This window comes from Thalassophryne amazonica, chromosome 1, assembly GCF_902500255.1.
Source record: "Thalassophryne amazonica chromosome 1, fThaAma1.1, whole genome shotgun sequence".
In the NCBI taxonomy this organism is placed as follows: domain Eukaryota; kingdom Metazoa; phylum Chordata; class Actinopteri; order Batrachoidiformes; family Batrachoididae; genus Thalassophryne; species Thalassophryne amazonica.
Window position 1 is genome coordinate 66,352,566 of NC_047103.1, and position 18,609 is coordinate 66,371,174.

General features: G+C 39.8%; 1 protein-coding gene across 1 annotated transcript in view; it reads left to right on the forward strand.

The window, feature by feature from the left end:
* LOC117511393 (matrix metalloproteinase-16-like) overlaps nt 1–18,609 on the forward strand; it is a 542,347-nt gene that overhangs the window by 329,242 nt on the left and 194,496 nt on the right. The window contains 1 exon segment of the mRNA XM_034171438.1: nt 10,254–10,415. Within this exon segment, the coding sequence (XP_034027329.1) occupies nt 10,254–10,415 (162 nt within the window).

Genomic DNA, 18,609 nt, shown 5'->3' on the forward strand with positions numbered 1-18,609 from the left:
TAAAATTTACTGTGTTTTTGACTTTTTAATTTGTTTTTTGAAGGACAATTTGAGTCCAAGAAAATCGTAAGATCAGTGATGCCGGTAACGCGTTACTTAATAACGCGTTACTCTAACCACTTTTTTCAGTAACGAGTAATCTAATGAGTTAATCTTTCCAAATCAGTAATCAGATTAAAGTTACTACTCCAAGTCACTGTGCATTACTATTATTTTTGCATTGTGGGTCGATAGCAGCATTAAACTTGGTCCGTGGGCAGGGGGTCGGGGTTCAACTGAACTGCCCATTTTAAGCGAGCTGTGAGCTTTTCATCCGCATTTTTTTTGCAGCAGCTACGACTCGTCCTCACGTCTTAAAGCACGGTGACAACAGCAAACCTGCACTGAGCTTTACAAAGACATTTTTATGCTTTTTTTTCTCCTTTATTTAGAATTCTGAGCTGAGCCGCTCCGTATCTGCTTGTTAAAAACAGCTGATCCTCCGCGACGCGTCAACAACTAACACTATTTTCCACTCAAATGCACCTAAACTCTTTTTCTGAGGAACGTGAAAACGCAATAAAACTTTCTTACCTGTAAATCCAGTCATGTTTTCTGCATAAATAAATGTTAACCATTCATTGTGCTCAAACGCCAAAGCAGGGGCAAATCCAGATGGAATTGGGGGGTGGGGCAGGGATGTGCCCCCCACAACACCCCCAGATTAAAGTGGATATGACACCTAAAAAATTAGGTTAAACTGATATAAATATCAAAATATACATACAGTATAGTAAGTTGAAAGTGGTTTTAATTATTATCACTGAGAAATAAAGTTTGTACAGTTTCTCAAAAGTGTGTTTCTTGGAAAGCGCGCTGGTAGCGTTCCATCAGCGGTGATGCTGTGACATCACAGCGTGTAGAGTCCCATCTTTGTTAGATTAACAACAGGAACAGTGACGAGATCAAGAACTTTTCTGACTCCTGTTCAAGTGTGGATTATTTCTGACTCGGATCCTGAGGATGTCGCAGCAGTGATTAGACCCTACAGATTGGAGCGGTATCTTTCGGACGAACATTCAAACTAGGAGCATTATGGCAGCGAAAATAATGCCGGCGGTGCTTATGGCGGAGCCGAAGCAGAGGCAAGAGACGTACCAATTCCGATGGATTTTGAAAGGCTGCAGAATATGGAATGGTAAGGGAGGCTTTGATTTTTGTTGCTGCTGTTTATAACACTCTAATTACTGTATAGCATTTTCAATTCGAGCGTCTGTTTACTGCCTTTGTTATTGTTCCAGATCCGCGACAGTGTAGCTATTACTTGCGGTCCACCGTCATTACCTTTGGGTTTTTGCCGTGTTCGAGTGCCTGGCATTGCATTCATCCATGTTTAGTTACGTTATTTTCACGAAAGAATAGGAAATAAACGGCAAAAGTTTCGAAAAAGATCACCAAAAACAACAGTGAACATGCCGCCGCCGTGTTTACTTGCCGCCGCCGTGTTTACTACATAAGTTCCTTGACCATTTCAAGATTATTGTGAACATATCATTTGGGGTTGACATTTTATGTGTTCCTGTGAGCAGTGAGAACATGGAGACGGTAAAGGAAAGTGTCTGCTGTTGGGAGCAAATGCGTGTGTGCGAGCAGAGGGAGCGGCATTTGTGGCATTTCATGCATCGCACAACAGCGCGGCTTTCGATCAATCTGCCTGGACTTGAAAAGCCTAAAACTTTTGCCTTGTGTTTGTGCAATATGCTGCGACACACTGGTCAGGCATATTGACAAACAAGTCCCTGAGAGCTGTGTTTAATCAAAGTTTCTGCCGCTAAGCAAAGTGTAAACAACGGCCGCCAGGTGCGCAAGCTGATACGGTCTACACGTAGTGACATATTTTAGGCTAGGTGCTCAGCAGGAAGCTGATCACGGGGCGTGCACATTTTTCAGTGGCGGGACATTCAAATGTTATATATAATGGGAGAATTGCGTCCATTTTCCCAAAATGCTTAGGTTGACCGAATTATATAACCTTTGTTACATGTAATAAGACTATGTTGTCTTTAAGTGTCATATCCACTTTAAAGGTCCAGTTTTGAAGCCGTTTTTTTACTACAACTACTAATACTACTTAAAATAATAATAATTTCGACAAGTAAAATGTTTAGAGAGAATTTAAATGTTAGAAAAATGTTAGAAAGAATTTAATAGTTACATTTATAAACAATGTAGGTTAGAAATTGCAAGTTTTACTGTTACAGTGCTGTCAGCAGTTAAATATGAGGTCAAGAAAGAGGTCTTTATTTTACTTTTTATAAAACAAGTATTTATTTTCATTGAAGTCAAGAAAGGGTGACTATAAAGTGAGTTTTGGCAAAACAGGTATCATTGTCAAGTTGAGGTGGCAGAGGGTTGTTGTCAGCAGCTGGGGAAAGTAACTAAAAAAGTAACTAGTAATCTAACTTAGTTACTTTTCCAATTGAGTAATCAGTAAACTAACTTACTTTTTCAAGGAGTAATCAGTAATTGGATTACTTTTTCAGAGTAACTGTGGCAACACTGTGTAAAATATTTAAATTGAGATACCAGCTGATCCATTTACATATTGTAAATTATTCTTGGTATTCTGGTTAATCTGGATGTCATCTAGTATGCTTTTTTCCTGCACATTTCATAAATTTTATTGCAGTTCACATTAATTTCTAAATTCCTGTTTTCCTTTTCTGCTATTATAGCAAGCACCCAAAGCAAGCTACATATTGTGCACAGAATCCTTATATAATTTCCTTGTAGTTTATTATCTTCATAATAATCATCATCATCAAGTTTCTATGCTTTTCTTGTCTGTAGGGCAGATGTAGAGCACATAATTTAAAATTAGCTGTCGCCATGAATGCTGTCCATCAGTTGCTTCTCTGCTAGCTTCCATTACTGTTTACAAAGTGATCTTCCAAAAGGGAATTTCAGTTAATTGCCATGAAAACAATAATGATTAGATGAAGCACACCAAGATGCCTGACTCTAAATGAAGAAAATCTAACAGTGTCATTTTAAGGCCCGGTCACACGACACTAACGAAGGACAACGAAGCTCAAACGAACGAAGAAATCTGGACTTTTGTTGACTTTCAGAGGCATTGTTTAATCTTCGTTCAGCTTCGTTCATGCAACTGGCGCTTCATCACAATTCTTAAACTGTTGAAAAAGTTGAATGGATACCACCGACAACTTCAATTTTTCCATATTTAGTTTTACTTTCGTTCTTGATGGTTTATTATCGTTTGCTTAGTTAGCATTTTGTTTGGCTTTCATCCAGTTTTGTTCAACATCCCAATATTGAACGAAGGTTGACAAACGCAACAATATCAGAATGAGTTCGACGAGGGGAACAAAACATCCTTGTATCGCTAATGAATCGTTCATTTTTTTGTGATGAAAAAGCAGCATTTTCATACAGCAACAGTCATGTTAAGAATGCTTTATCAACTACTTTATTTATGCATGTTTTAACCATTTGTGGCTGGCCTACGTGTGCGTGTCTTCAGGAGTAGCCTTCGACTGACATGGAAAGTTCCCCATAGAACTTGTCAAAGGTACTCATCAGGACAAGTACTATTACAGATAAAGTGTACAACAAGGTACAGCCACGCCGCAAAAACTCCGAATGTGAAGACAACCAAAAGTTGTTGTTGTGAAGACGAACAAAATCTCTCACCTGATGTCAAGACAAACAAAAACTCGCACGTGCAAGTACTGTGGAAATAAGGACAAGGCTGGCTGTGCTCGGTTTTATAGCTGCTTTTGGTCACATCATCGTCAATTTTTCATTTTGATTTTGTTTAAAGCATCGAGGTCGACATTCACATTCTTTTCGTTCTGTTTGAGTTTGCTTGATTTGCAGGCTTTTCAGTGATGGGAAGAGTGCAGGATTTTCCCTCCACCTTTTTTAACGATTTTTGAATTTTTATCCTCTGTCCAGCTATCACTGAACAATTTTTCATCCATGCACCTAATCAGTCATTAGAGTGCACACCTCCAGATTGACAAAAAAAAAAGTATGATTTTTTGCATGGGTTGGTATTATTACCTTATTCAAAAACAAATCCTTTTGATTCAGTTTATTCATACAGCACCAAACTATAACAAATTACTTCAAATCATCATACACAAGTACATTTGAGACCTTAGCCGACAACAATGGTAGAGAAAGTCTCGCATTTCAAATATAGTTAATTTTAAATTCCCCCTTATACTCAGCCATGTTCCCACTACATCCTGTAAAAATTGGGTGGACACCGAAAGAACTTGTACAAAGTTGTAAGACCATAGTAGGTGTGGTCTCTTTGGACATGGAGGACATTGGCCATCTTTGTACAGAATCAAATATGTGATCAGGATGCAGTAAGAAAATAGTGACAGAGTAATGGCAATGATATCACTAAAACCTAGTAGGGTTTTCATTGATGTAGTATAGAAGTGGCACAGCACGGCATTCTCACTGTGTTGTCATTGTGTTCTTGCTACATCATTGGAGTTCACACTGCGACCTGTCCATGCTTGTGCTATAACCCTGCATACGACAATAACTAAATCCGCTCTTTATAACAGGAATCCTACAGCGAGCAGGAGAGGAGAGGAGAGGACAGACAGCAGCATGACTTGCTGAACTGTTGGTGACTTATGGAAACACATATGTAGGGCAACATATCAAGGCCATAAAAATGATTATCTTTATATATTGAATGAAAGGTTGATTATGATTATCGCGACAGGCCTGTTGACATTTATAACATGTTTTGGCATCGCATATGATATTTAGGGGTAAACATTAACAATCATGTGCACCAACCAGCACAATAAAAAGTGTAAAGGTCTGTATGAATATGTTAACAATTGTTTACATCAATTACATAAGCTATCACAATCAATTTGAAGATGCCACTTTGATGTTTAAAAATGCTTTGCGGAACACATTTGCCATCTTCCAATGCTTTCACTGCCTCCATGAGAAATAGCCTGAAGAATCATTTTTAGCTCCAGAGCAGTATGACCCCATTTCCTCCACAAGTGATGCCTAAATCACTGAACCGTTTCTCTCTCCTCTTCTTTGCCTTTCATTCTTTGCTATAAAAATGACTTCCAGACACTTGTTCAATATTACAGGTTTGCATAAATTGAGCCTCAGTTATTCCATTTCTTCAAGTTTTACACATCATCTATTTTTATTGGGAGAATTTGTGTGAAATCCAGAGCTTTTTCACTGAATCCCTCGTTAATAATGCACTTTTTAAATCCTCATGTCAGGTCTTTACATCAGCTCTATAAAGTGTGTTGCTGACATTTATCTTGTCAAATCAAATGAAGCCATTTTTCAGTTGTAGCATGGTGTGTGAATTTTTAAGCATTATCACACACCTGTTAAAATGATCTGACTCACTTTTTACTTCTGTTGACATTCATGTGACAGATTTGCAACAGATAAATGTCTGACTCAGTGGGATTGTGATGAATAAGTGATGCAATTTTTCCATTCTCGTCAAGTTGCTCTGTGTGATATGAATATGACAGAATTGATGCAGTCCCCCAAAATTAAGATTGTGACACACTGAATACTGACAGGAGCAGTTGGGGCATAACTGACATGAGTAGCACACAGAGATAGCATATTGGAGTTTAAAGCTCATATTGAAGATGAGGTCAAACTCAATATTTTTGCATGAATCTGACTGTACTCCCATCCAGATTGAGTAAATAGTGTAGGAATTTAAATGTGTTCCTCGGCTGTTAAACTGGGTTGCCAAAATTTCTTGTTTTTGGGTTGATCAGTTAACATGCAGGGAAAAAAAAAAACAGCGCAGTATTGATTTACATTGCAAACATCACTGGAGGCTAAACAGCTACATAATGTACCCGTATGGGGCAAGCTAAAAACACTCATGGTAAATAGCTTCTTCTCACCACTGAATAGGCGAAAATGTCATTGGACATCTCTAGTTGTATGTCGAGGATCTCTCATGGTTTCGCCATGTGCATCTTTACCTCATGAAATGGAAAGAAGCTTTTTCAACTATCCAGTTGTACAGTTAGCTGCTTACCTTCACCTCCTGCCCATTCAGCAGTGCCAGTCTACATGGAATCATTACAACAGTGGTCAGTGAGGGGCTTGTTGTCATTGTGCTTCTAACAAGAGGTCTAAAGTTGGGTTTTCTGCTACAGGGTGTCCCAAAAAAGTGCCACAAAAATAAAGCCACAAAAACTCTATACACGTTTGGATACTAATATCTGTCATATGTCATGTTGAAGGTTATCTCAGGGAATTTTCATTTCATTTCTAAGGCGGGTTTCTAATTTCACCTCATTTTGTAAGAGTTCTGGAAATCACAAGATGTGTTTAGCTTTGCTGCCACAGTTACTTTGAAAAAGTAATCAGTTACTGATTTCTCCTTGAAAAGGTAACTTGGTGACTTTACTGATTACTCACTTTTAAAAGTAACTAAGTTAGATTACTAGTTACTTTACTGGTTACTTTCAGCAGCAGCCGACAACACCCCTCTGCCACCTCAATATGAAAATCAAATCAAATCAATTTTATTTATACAACCCCTGGCAAAAATTATGGAATCACCGGCCTCGGAGGATGTTCATTCAGTTGTTCATTCAGTTCATTCAGTAATTTTGTAGAAAAAAAGCAGATCACAGACATGACACAAAACTAAAGTCATTTCAAATGGCAACTTTCTGGCTTTAAGAAACACTATAAGAAATCAAGAAAAAAGATTGTGGCAGTCAGTAATGGTTACTTTTTTAGACCAAGCAGAGGAAAAAAATATGGAATCACTCAATTCTGAGGAAAAAATTATGGAATCACCCTGTAAATTTTCATCCCCAAAACTAACACCTGCATCATATCAGATCTGCTCATTAGTCTGCATCTAAAAAGGAGTGAACACACCTTGGAGAGCTGTTGCACCAATTGGACTGACATGAATCATGGCTCCAACACGAGATATGTCAATTGAAACAAAGGAGAGGATTATCAAACTCTTAAAAGAGAGTAAATCATCATGCAATGCTGCAAAAGATGTTGGTTGTTCACAGTCAGCTGTGTCTAAACTCTGGACCAAATACAAACAACATGAGAAGGTTGTTAAAGGCAAACATACTGGTAGACCAAGGAAGACAAAGAGTCAAGACAGAAAACTTAAAGTAGTATGTCTCAAAAATCAAAAAATGCACAACAAAACAAATGAGGAACGAATGGGAGGAAACTGGAGTCAACGTCTGTGACCGAACTGTAAGAAACCGCCTAATGGAAATGGGATTTACATACAGAAAAGCTAAACAAAAGCCATCATTAACACCTAAACAGAAAAAAAACAAGGTTACAATGAGCTAAGGAAAAGCAATCGTGGACTGTGGATGACTGGATGAAAGTCATATTCAGTGATGAATCTTGAATCTGCATTGGGCAAGGTGATGATGCTGGAACTTTTGTTTGGTGCCGTTCCAATGAGATTTATAAAGATGACTGCCTGAAGAGAACATGTAAATTTCCACAGTCATTGATGATATGGGGTTGCATGTCAGGTAAAGGCACTGGGGAGATGGCTGTCATTACATCATCAATAAATGCACAAGTTTACGTTGATATTTTGGACAATTGAAAGGACGTTTGGGGATGATGAAATCATTTTTCAAGATGATAATGCATCTTGCCATAGAGCAAAAACTGCGAAAACATTCCTTGCAAGAAGACACGTAGGATCAATGTCATGGCGCAGGGTCAGTGTCAATGAGCAGATGTGATTTGATGCAGGTGTTAGTTTTGAGGATGAAAATTTACAGGGTGATTCCATAATTTTTTCCTCAGAATTGAGTGATTCCATATTTTTTTCCTCTGCTTGGTCTAAAAAAGTAACCGTTACTGACTGCCATAATATTTTTTTCTTGATTTCTTATAGTGTTTCTTAAAGCCAGAAAGTTGCCATTTGAAATGACTTTAGTTTTGTGTCATGTCTGTGATCTGCTTTTTTCTACAAAATTAAACAACTGAATGAACATCCTCCGAGGCCGGTGATTCCATAATTTTTGCCAGGGGTTGTATAGTGCCAAATCACAACAAACAGTTACTCCAAGGCGCTTTATATTGTAAGGCAAAGCCATACAATAATTACAGAAAAACCCCAACGGTCAAAACGACCCCCTGTGAGCAAGCACTTGGCGACAGTGGGAAGGAAAAACTCCCTTTTAACAGAAAGAAACCTCCAGCAGAACCAGGCTCAGGGAGGGGCAGTCTTCTGCTGGGACTGGTTGAGGCTGAGGGAAAGAATCAGGAAAAAGACATGCTGTGGAGGGGAACAGAGATCAATCACTAATGATTAAATGCAGAGTGGTGCATACAGAGCAAAAAGAGAAAGAAACACTCAGTGCATCATGGGAACCCCCCAGCAGTCTAAGTCTATAGCAGCATAACTAAGGGATGGTTCAGGGTCACCTGATCCAGCCCTAACTATAAGCTTTAGCAAAAAGGAAAGTTTTAAGCCTAATCTTAAAAGTAGAGAGGGTGTCTGTCTCCCTGATCCGAATTGGGAGCTGGTTCCAGAGGAGAGGAGCCTGAAAGCTGAAGGCTCTGCCTCCCATTCTACTCTTAAAAACCCTAGGAACTACAAGTAAGCCTGCAGTCTGAGAGCGAAGTGCTCTATTGGGGTGATATGGTACTATGAGGTCCCTAAGATAAGATGGGACCTGATTATTCAAAACCTTATAAGTAAGAAGAAGAATTTTAAATTCTATTCTAGAATTAACAGGAAGCCAATGAAGAGAGGCCAATATGGGTGAAATATGCTCTCTCCTTCTAGTCCCTGTCAGTACTCTAGCTGCAGCATTTTGAATTAACTGAAGGCTTTTCAGGGAACTTTTAGGACAACCTAATAATAATGAATTACAATAGTCCAGCCTAGAGGAAATAAATGCATGAATTAGTTTTTCAGCATCACTCTGAGACAAGGCCTCTAATCTGACCTCTAATCTGAAATAACAGGTGGTTTTAATTTACAGATGAAAGGTTTCTAAATAACCATTTATTGATTTAGCTATTTTAATTACAAGTGTTCTAAACTTTTTTAAACAGTAATCAGAAATTTTGAGGTAACAACAACAACAAAAAACATTTCTTTTGTTCAATAAAAAAAAAATAATAAAAAATAAAAAAAAAAGATTGGGTTGAACTTTGACTGCGTCAGCCTGCCGACAAGTGGCAGTGCGTGCTCCTGTCAGAAGCATCCCTTTAGTTCGGCTTTGGACGCGATGCTTCTGACGCCTCTAAAAAGTAACACGTCTCATTGAAAATAATGCTTTTTAGACCGATTCTTGACACCTCTGACGCTTCCGACGCGTGAATGGCCCATTAATCTGCAATAATGAGCTTGAAATAGCGCTGATCAAAATAATGAGGATAAAATCTATATCGGATTCCTGATCGGGATGCAATGTCCGATTTCGATCAAGTCTGAAACCACGTGATCGGGCCCGATTTCCGATCACGTGATCGAATCGGGACATCCCTAGACAGAACTGTGAACAAATTTAGGTCACAATTTAAAATATGTAATTGGAATTTAGTTCTCATCCTCATCCACATGTCAACAGGGAGCTCAAGTGTGAGGACACCAACAGTCACAACTTCTTTAAGGTTTATTCTTGTCTCACTGTCCACAAGCTTGAGGGGTTCTGGGATTTTGGTCACACTCACATTAGCGCTCTTCAGCCAGATTCTCTTGGCAGCCAGCCAGTGTGAAACCAACCTAGCTGTATACCCAGGAGCTCCTCAACAATAATGACTGCAGTCTTTGTGGGTCAGATTCAATATGTCGTAAAACCATTAAGTGATTATTCAAACTTGGACAATTGAGATTTGTGATGCCGGTGACAGCGGGACTGATTGGGACGTGGATGAAGGGTAACTTCAAATCACAAAGCATTAAACCAAATACAGTTGGGAATGAGTTTGAAAATGAATTGCTTGTACTAGTGCCTGCATCATCGTATCACAGCTCAGGGCTAATTACAGAACAGTATTCCATGCTCTCGGGGGGGTTATGTGTAAGTTTGTATGTACTGTATATTTGCATGTAACATCTCCGATCAATAGCTGTAGTCTGCTACATAAGCCACTTGTTAGGTGCGTAAAGGTAGTTAAAAATGAATTTGTTAAAGGCAGCACTAACAGCACTCCTCTCTTTCTCGCTCTATCCCTCCTTTTTGTTTTTCTTTTAGGTAACGATTTGTTTCTGGTAGCAGTCCATGAGCTTGGCCACGCTCTGGGCCTTGAACACTCCAATGATCCTACAGCGATCATGGCTCCTTTTTACCAGTATATGGACACAGACAACTTCAAATTGCCCATGGATGATTTGCTGGGTATCCAGAAGATTTACGGTAAGGCCTCATGGTTACATAAGAGTACAGTGGAGCTGGAATGTTTGTGAGCCATTGAACTTTTTCATGCCTGAATTTTGTAATGACAGCAAATTAAAAAAAAAAAACATAATTCAGACTTCTCTGTGTTAAAACTTCTCCAACTTGTCTAAACAAAACTGTCTATAAAAGTGATGATTTGTTGTCTTAAATTTAAGGTGTGTCACTGAATTGACTTTAATATTTTTATTTTATTCATTTAAGGTTGTGAATATAACTTTTTACTGTGCATTTTAACCACTTCCTTTTAGAAATGTTAATATAATATTTGATTTAATTTGATGGGATTACAAATTCAGATGTGTAAAAGCTCAAGTATTCAAAAATGTTTGCACATTACTGTTTAAACTGTTTTTCTGTTCACAAAAATTACTAAACTAATTGTTACACCTCATTTGCTAATTGAGCAACAGCAGAATAACATTCATATGGGAAGTGGTGGCTTGAATAGTTGAGAAGCACCCTTGTGAGTAGGGATGTCCCGATCCGATCACGTGATCGGAAATTGGGCCCCATCACGTGGTTTCAGACTTGATCGAAATGGGACGTTGCATCCTGATCAGGAATCCGACATAGATTTTATCCTCATTATTTTGAGCAGCGCTATTTCAAGCTCATTATTGCAGATTAATGGGCCTTTCACGCATTGGAAGTGTCAGAGGCGTCAAGAATCGGTCTAAAAAGCATTATTTTCAATGAGACGCGTTGCTTTTTAGAGGCGTCACAAACGTCGTGTCAAAAGCTGAGCTAAAGCGACGCTTCTGACGGGAGCGCGCATTGCCACTTGTCGGCAGGCTGACGCGGTCAAAGTTCAACCAATCAATAAATGGTTCTTTAGAAACCTTTCATCTGTAAATTAAAACCACTTGTTATTTCAGATTAGATAATTTCTTGTTTAACATAAGGAACCTTGGACATTTATTGTTAGACAAATAAAATAACATGGAAATTTGTAAATTTTTTAAGTCTGGTAGATTATTACTTGATTGTTCAAGCTACCTCAAGGAGAAGTGCACTGTTTAAGTGATAAATAATAAAATAAGGTGATTAAAATGAAAATATTATATATTTAGCATTTGTTCATTGTTCATTCAGTTTTTTAAAGTATTGGATCGGGACTCTGTATCGACAGATACTCAAAATCAGATGACTCGGAATCGGATCGGGGCCAAAAAAACCTGATCGGGACATCCCTACTTGTGACCATTGGTTCAAAGTTTGATTTCTTGACTGAGTGGGGAACATGACATAATACAATTGACCACCTTAATTGTGGGTCTCAGTCACCAACTGCTTCAGTGGAGCTGTTCATTGGCCAACAGGTTAGACTATGCAGGGCCACTTCCAAGCATGATTATGAAATTGTGAGTGTTAACAGGCCATGTCAGAAAAAGAGCATTGCTCTCAGTGGAACTTGACTGTATAACCAAATAAATGACAACAGTAAGTGCATGTGAATTGTTTATCCCAAGTATGATATCTGTACTTCCTTACATACATATACTTAGCACCTGTTAACAATAATACTTTTTATTATGATGACTCAGAGTTTGAACACACTAGGCTGTTGTTGCTATTGCAAATGTCAGGAGTAGTATGTTGCATAAGTGGGTTTATCATAATTTCTATATGTTTCCTCTTATTCAGACCCATTTATTACATTGCAATATTCTGATCTAAAAGGCTGATATGGCAGACTTCCATAAGCAGATAATTGATGTACACTCAGACCTGGCTTTAAGTCTAAAGTGCATTGGACCTTAACCTACAAAATAGTTAAATTTTACTGACAAATGCTGATTGCAGTGTCTATGCTTAAAGCACATGCATCATTAGCGTGGGTGTAGTAAGAAGTATGAAATTAAATTGGATGGAAATAGCTTTGTATTCTTCCTGTTACACCCTGAATTGAATTAGTGCCAAGAGTCTTGCATTGTATTCTTTGGAAAATCAGTTCTTACTGAAATAACCAAATTTTCTTTTCCAAACACCACAGCATGTACGTTTTTTTTTTTCGTTCATGTTCACAAGCAGGTTATATTTTTTGGTTTGTTGCCAGGATTATTTGAATTGATGAACTGATGTTCTTTAATGTTGGGGAGACAGAGAAGCCTAAGGGCTGCTTCACACATAACACGATTGAGGCGGAATGGCGCACAGAGGATTCAAATGGCACTCATGAAAAATCTGAGCCGTACTCAAACGCCTTGTATAGCATTCGCCATATCCATTCGGGCACTCTACATTTATGTCGCTCTGATCATGCTTGCTGCATTCCCATGGCCTGTTGAATACAGGTCGCACATAATGTGCTGCGGCCGAGGGGCTGCACGAAATCATCAGTCATTTTGAACCCTGGCTGAAAGGCACGATTGAGGCAGCCTGCTCACCAGCAGCCGAATGACGGCGAATGCCGTGCAAGTGCCCATTTGAACCACTCTCGGCTGGAGTCCTGGTGCCACCCACGAACATCCAACACTACTCACAGGGCACTTAGAAAATGCGGGGCCGTTCTAAGTGTCCCGCTAGTGTGCCATTATTGAGTAATACAAATGCCGTGTGAGTGTGCCGTTCCCCACCCACAGGAGCAACACAAATGGTATGTGAGTCTGCCATTTCCCCCCAAAACACATGGTGTGCGTGTGTGCTGTGTTCCCCCACCACCACAAATGACGTGCGGTGTCCCCCCCCACAACGCAGATGGCGTGTCAGTGTGTTGTCCCCCCACCCACACCACGATCCTATTGTCAAGGTGTGGCTGAGGTTGTGAAGGCTTGAACGGTGGCCGCAGTGCAGTGTGATCGCAGTCAACGCAGCACACACAGTTGGATGGTTGCCATGTCCATGATGGAACAGCTGAGAGTTGTGGAACACCATGGGATATCCAGAATATCCCACTGGACGTGGATTCACCAGCCAGCAGCAATCCCACACCACCACAACAGAGATAAAAAAATAAAAACCCAGCCCGGCTGTGTGTCACAGCGCCAGCAAGCCATCCGACCGGACAGGCACGTCACGTGATGCAATCAAAACGCCCACACAATCTGTCATGTGACAGCCTGAGTGACAGCTTCACAGAAAGATCAGCGTGGGCAGCTCAATTGCCTCACAGCCTTTATGTGAGTGCATTGCTGCACCGGACAGGTGGGTGTGTCGCTTGTCGATGATGTGATGTGACATGATCGCATGCGCACACACCCACTACAGTTATGCATTTCTCAGGGGACTGTGGTTGACATGTAATCACGTCATGGGTTGGATGTCATTCAGAATCCAACAGGGAGGAAGCTGACCACGGCCAGTGCTGTTTTCCTGCAGCTTGCGCCGCTCCACATGGCAGCGCAATGCAAAGCTGGGGAACACATATTGGCACATGTGCCCCAATCACCCATGTGCAAGGCACGGTGGTGCTTGCGTGTCTGCAAATGATGATGACATTGGGAAAAATAAAAACAAACTAAATGACCTTTGGATCGCCTCCCAACCATGTCTCAGTGCGCACGGTGATGAGCATGCAGTCAGAGCTGCACCTGAACGCTGCGTCATCGCTGTGCACAGCTGAAGGGCATCACCTTTCAACACGTCACTGCGATGCACATGTATGGGCATGCTCTCCTCACACGGTAATAAATAAAAACACATATCACCTTTGCAACGTGTTTACCAGCACCTCAGTGCACACTGGACCTCATCAGCCAGGCTGCCCCATGTGAAATAGCCTTCTGATCATGTGAACGACTGGCGAGCCAAGTATCACATCCACCACATGAGTGATAGTCCACATGATGCAGTGTCCTTTGGCACGGTGAAGGAAATTCATCTGCATTTTATGATGTTTGTACTGCTCAATTTTCCTAATTTTGCAACGATACTGGTGCTCTGCTTCACTTCATCCACAACATCACAGAACTGCCTTGGGTTCTGGATGGCAATCACTCAAGCATACTTTCCCACATCTCTGAATTGTCCATTTATCTGACTGAGCTAGGTGAAACATGAGCATCTCCTCAACACCAAGCCGCAACACTTGAGCTTGTATTTTCATCCCAAAGTGAAAGCCATAAATATTGCAGCTGCTTGATTTAAGGCCTGCTCCAAAATGGAGAACATTACATAGGACTCTGTCTTAAAATATCCAGCTTTAGAGCAGAAATAAACATATGTACAGTCTGGTACAAAAAATGGTTTTGGTCTTTATATTCCCTCTTCCATGACAGCTGTATGTGTGTGTGTGGGGGGGAACTTCTTAACTTAAGAAGTTTTAAGCCATAGAGTTCTGTGTAATTGTGGGCGTGGTTGAGTGACAGCGACTGAGCCCAGTGACTACTCCTCTCAATATGATGGTAACTCAGAGTCCAGTCGATGTGGCTGCTATCAGTTGTGTTGTGGCTGTCGTTTTCAAGTATTTCATTTCAAACAATGGAAGTCATTCCATAGGTAGAAACAAAAACCTTTTTGAAAAGCTCAAAGGGAATGACTCTGGCTCACCCACGGGTCATAACCGAGTGGGAAGATGACATGAAAAAGTGACCCTTGATTATGTATGCTGATATTGTTCACTACTTTGTGTGTATGGTTTGGCTATGAGGAACTATAAAAGCACAGAAGCCTATCAATATCTCCTTGAATCAAGCTAAAGTACTACCCGACAAGTAGTACCACCGTAATGCCAAGATTACGTAATGTTAATATACATATGGTGTTATTTCATGCAGTGCTTGGTTGTATCAAACGCCAGAAAATGAGTAAATTAGATAGCAGCTAACGTTACAAACACAGCTTACCTGTTTGTCTTTAATCCCCTGTTGCTCCTGGAGTGTAGTGAGCGTCTTGTATGGCAGCACCTTCACATCGGGGTGAATGTGAGGCATTATTTGTAAAGCGCTTTGAGCGTCTGATGCAGATGGAAAAGCGCTATATAAATGCAGTCCATTTACTTGCATCCGCCGTGGCTTCTTCAACGGAGTGTTGTAGTCCAACCATTTCTCTGGGTAAGGATGCAGTGGTGTGGGTTTTTCCCCCACAAAATAAAAAGAACAGACATAGAGATGTTTGGGTGGATTTTTCAAATTCAGCGCCTTTAGCCAGCAACGGAGATCCTCGTCTCTCGATGGAGGAGGGAACAAGTTAAATGTTCATCCACAGCACTGAGATCTCTCCTTTCCATGTTCAAAACATCATTCTGAAAGCGATTAATGCTGCTCATGTTTGGACACTTCTAGTGTACTGTGTTCCCACATAGCTAATCATCAGACGCAGTGGCAAAAAAGTTGTTTGACAAAATGGAGCCGCCAACCCTGAATTCCTGAATAAGGTGAATGTCCTGATAGGCAAGAACTGATTCAGTTTTCAAGGTCTTAGGTCAAAGGGCAAATTCAGAAAAAATCTTGCAAAATTTGTGTTGTAGTTTTTAATAAATAATAATAAAATTATATATATATATATATATATATATATATATATATATATATATATATATATATATATATATATATATATATATTAAAAAAAAAAAAAAACTTTTTCCACCTTGTGATTATGGGGTAGTATATGCAGCATTTTGAGGAAAAAAAATACGAAGTGGCTACGGGTACGTACATCTGTATCTTCTGCTGGACTGCTAAAGCTACGGACCAAGGTTCACTGAGTGGACGTACTATAGTAGAGAAGCTTGAATCTTCGACTGGACTGGGTTGCTTGACGTGAGGACGTTTCGCTTCAAATTGCAGAAGCTTCCTCAGCTAAAATTCTTGCTCTGGTAGTCTGACTTCTGTCTTGACTCTTGTAGAGAAGAAAAGTGGACATAGGTGACACCGTGACACCGTGAGCACTTTGTCCTTCAGTAGCTGAAGCCGCGTAATATCTGGCAAAGCAGGAGAGCCGTATACGAGCTGGCTGACCATTATATCGAGTAGGCCTGCAACAATAATTACTATATCGAACTGTCGTACAAGATATGGAAAGGACTGATCATTTTTGGTGAGCGTCTTGTCTTTACATGCGTGTCTGTTTACACATTTTAAGTACATGATGTCTGTTATAAACAGCAGGGTTTCCTCTGTCATTGTAAGACTTGGATATAGCATCCAAGATGAATAAAAAATACTTAAACACGTTTTGCATCACAGTGCTTCCTTCTCTCACTCTCTCTGTCAAGTGTTTCATTGTGGGTGGGGCTCAGCACCATTGCCACACACGCACGTGCACAGAAAGTGAAAGGTGAACCAGGTGAAGTGAAGATAACTTCTTATTTGAGGCCAATACGGGGTTTTCTATGACTGCGTAATTCCAGACATAAGAAGTAGTCTAAATGGACTTGTTTGAAAAAAACACTCTACACTCTACAGGTTTCTGGGTTTAAGCCAAATGAGGGACGTGAGTAAATTACAGTTGAACAAATTGTATGTAAACTTTCTTCTAAGCCCCTTTGTTTATTATAGTGCAATTTTTGGTCAGTTCCAGAGAATTCATTAAGTTATGTTTTCACCCTTGTTTGTTTGTTTGTGAACAGCCTGTAACCCACAGTGTTTCATATATCTTTAAGAAAATTTTTACTGAAGATTCATATCCTGATAGGCAAGAACTGATTCAATTTTCAGTCTCATAGGTCAAAGGTCAACATCAGGAAAAGTGGCAAATTTGGAAAAAACCCTGTCCTTTAACAATGAACAAAAATTTCAAAAATTCATGACTGTCAAAAAAGATCAAATTTCTTTCATATTTCAGAGCGTTATGTAGGATGGTATCCTTTATCGACTGACAAAGGTTGATCCAGATCTGATCTGGATTACAGGTTTTGTGGCCATTTAAATTTAACATTGAAAGCCCTGTTTAATGTGTATTTTACATTATCTTTTAATCAGGCATGCCCCCACACTCTCACACTTGAAAGTGAGGTGCAGACTGGCACTCACTATTGCCTGAGGTAAAAATATCCAAGGTAAAAATTTGTGAAATTGGAAACTGGTGTTGGTGGAGTGCAGTACTCTAGTTTTGTTTAGTTTAGTTTAGTTAGTTTAGTTGTTTTTTGTTTATTTGTTTTTTTACATTCAGATAAGTTTAAATGTCTGATTATTCTTAACAATTAATAGTTTATTAACAGTTCATTGCTCCCTGAAGAGCAGGTGGCTCTGTATGGTGTAGAAGTTGCACAACCGACAGACCAGCATTCAATTTCAGGTGTGTACCTCAGAGCAGTGTTTCCTAATCCTGGTCTTCTGTAACCAAAGTATTGCTTATTTTCCTTTTGGCGCTGCACTAATCAGACTTGACTAAGCAGTTTTGCTTTGATTTTAATGTGTACATTTTGAAAATTTCTGGAGGTGGCAACTGTTACAGAGCTGCACAACATGCACATGTCCTGGAGCAAGGCAGAGGCATTGGATTGAACCAGATGGAGACCAGCTGTGAAGGCCTATGCTTCTTTGGCGCAAATACAACTAATCTAACCTTCCAAAAAATTTTTATCCATCCGGACCCATGCCTTTGCCAGCATTTTGCCAGGTTCATACACTGACAGACAGAAAACTTTGCTGTATGAAGACCACAAATGTTTAAACCATTGTCAGTTGTCTGTTCATGTTTTACAACCCCAGTTCCAATGAAGTTGGGACATTGTGTAAAATGTAAATAAAAACAAAATACAATGATTTGCAAATCCTCTTCAACCTATATTCAGTTGAACACACCATAAAGACAAGATATTTAATGTTTTTGTGAAAATATTTGTTCATTTTCAAATGGATGCCTGCAACAAATTTCAGAAAAGTTGGGACAGGGGTAACAAAAGACTGGGAAAGTTGATGAATGCTCAAAGAACACCTAATTGGAAACAGGTGAGTGTCATGATTGGGTATAAAAGGAGCATCCCCAAAAGGCTCAGCCGTTCACAAGCAAAGATGGGGCGAGGATCACCAGTTTGTGAACAACTGCGTGAAAAAATGGCCCAACAGTTTAAGAGCAATGTTTCTCAATGTTCAATTGCAAGGAATTTAGGGATTCCATCATCTACAGTCCATAATATAATCAGAAGATTCAGAGAATCTGGAGAAATTTCTACACATAAGCGGCAAGGCCAGAAACCAACATTGAATGCCCGTGACCTTCAATCCCTCAGGCGGCACTGCATTAATCTTACCGCGTGGGCTCAGGA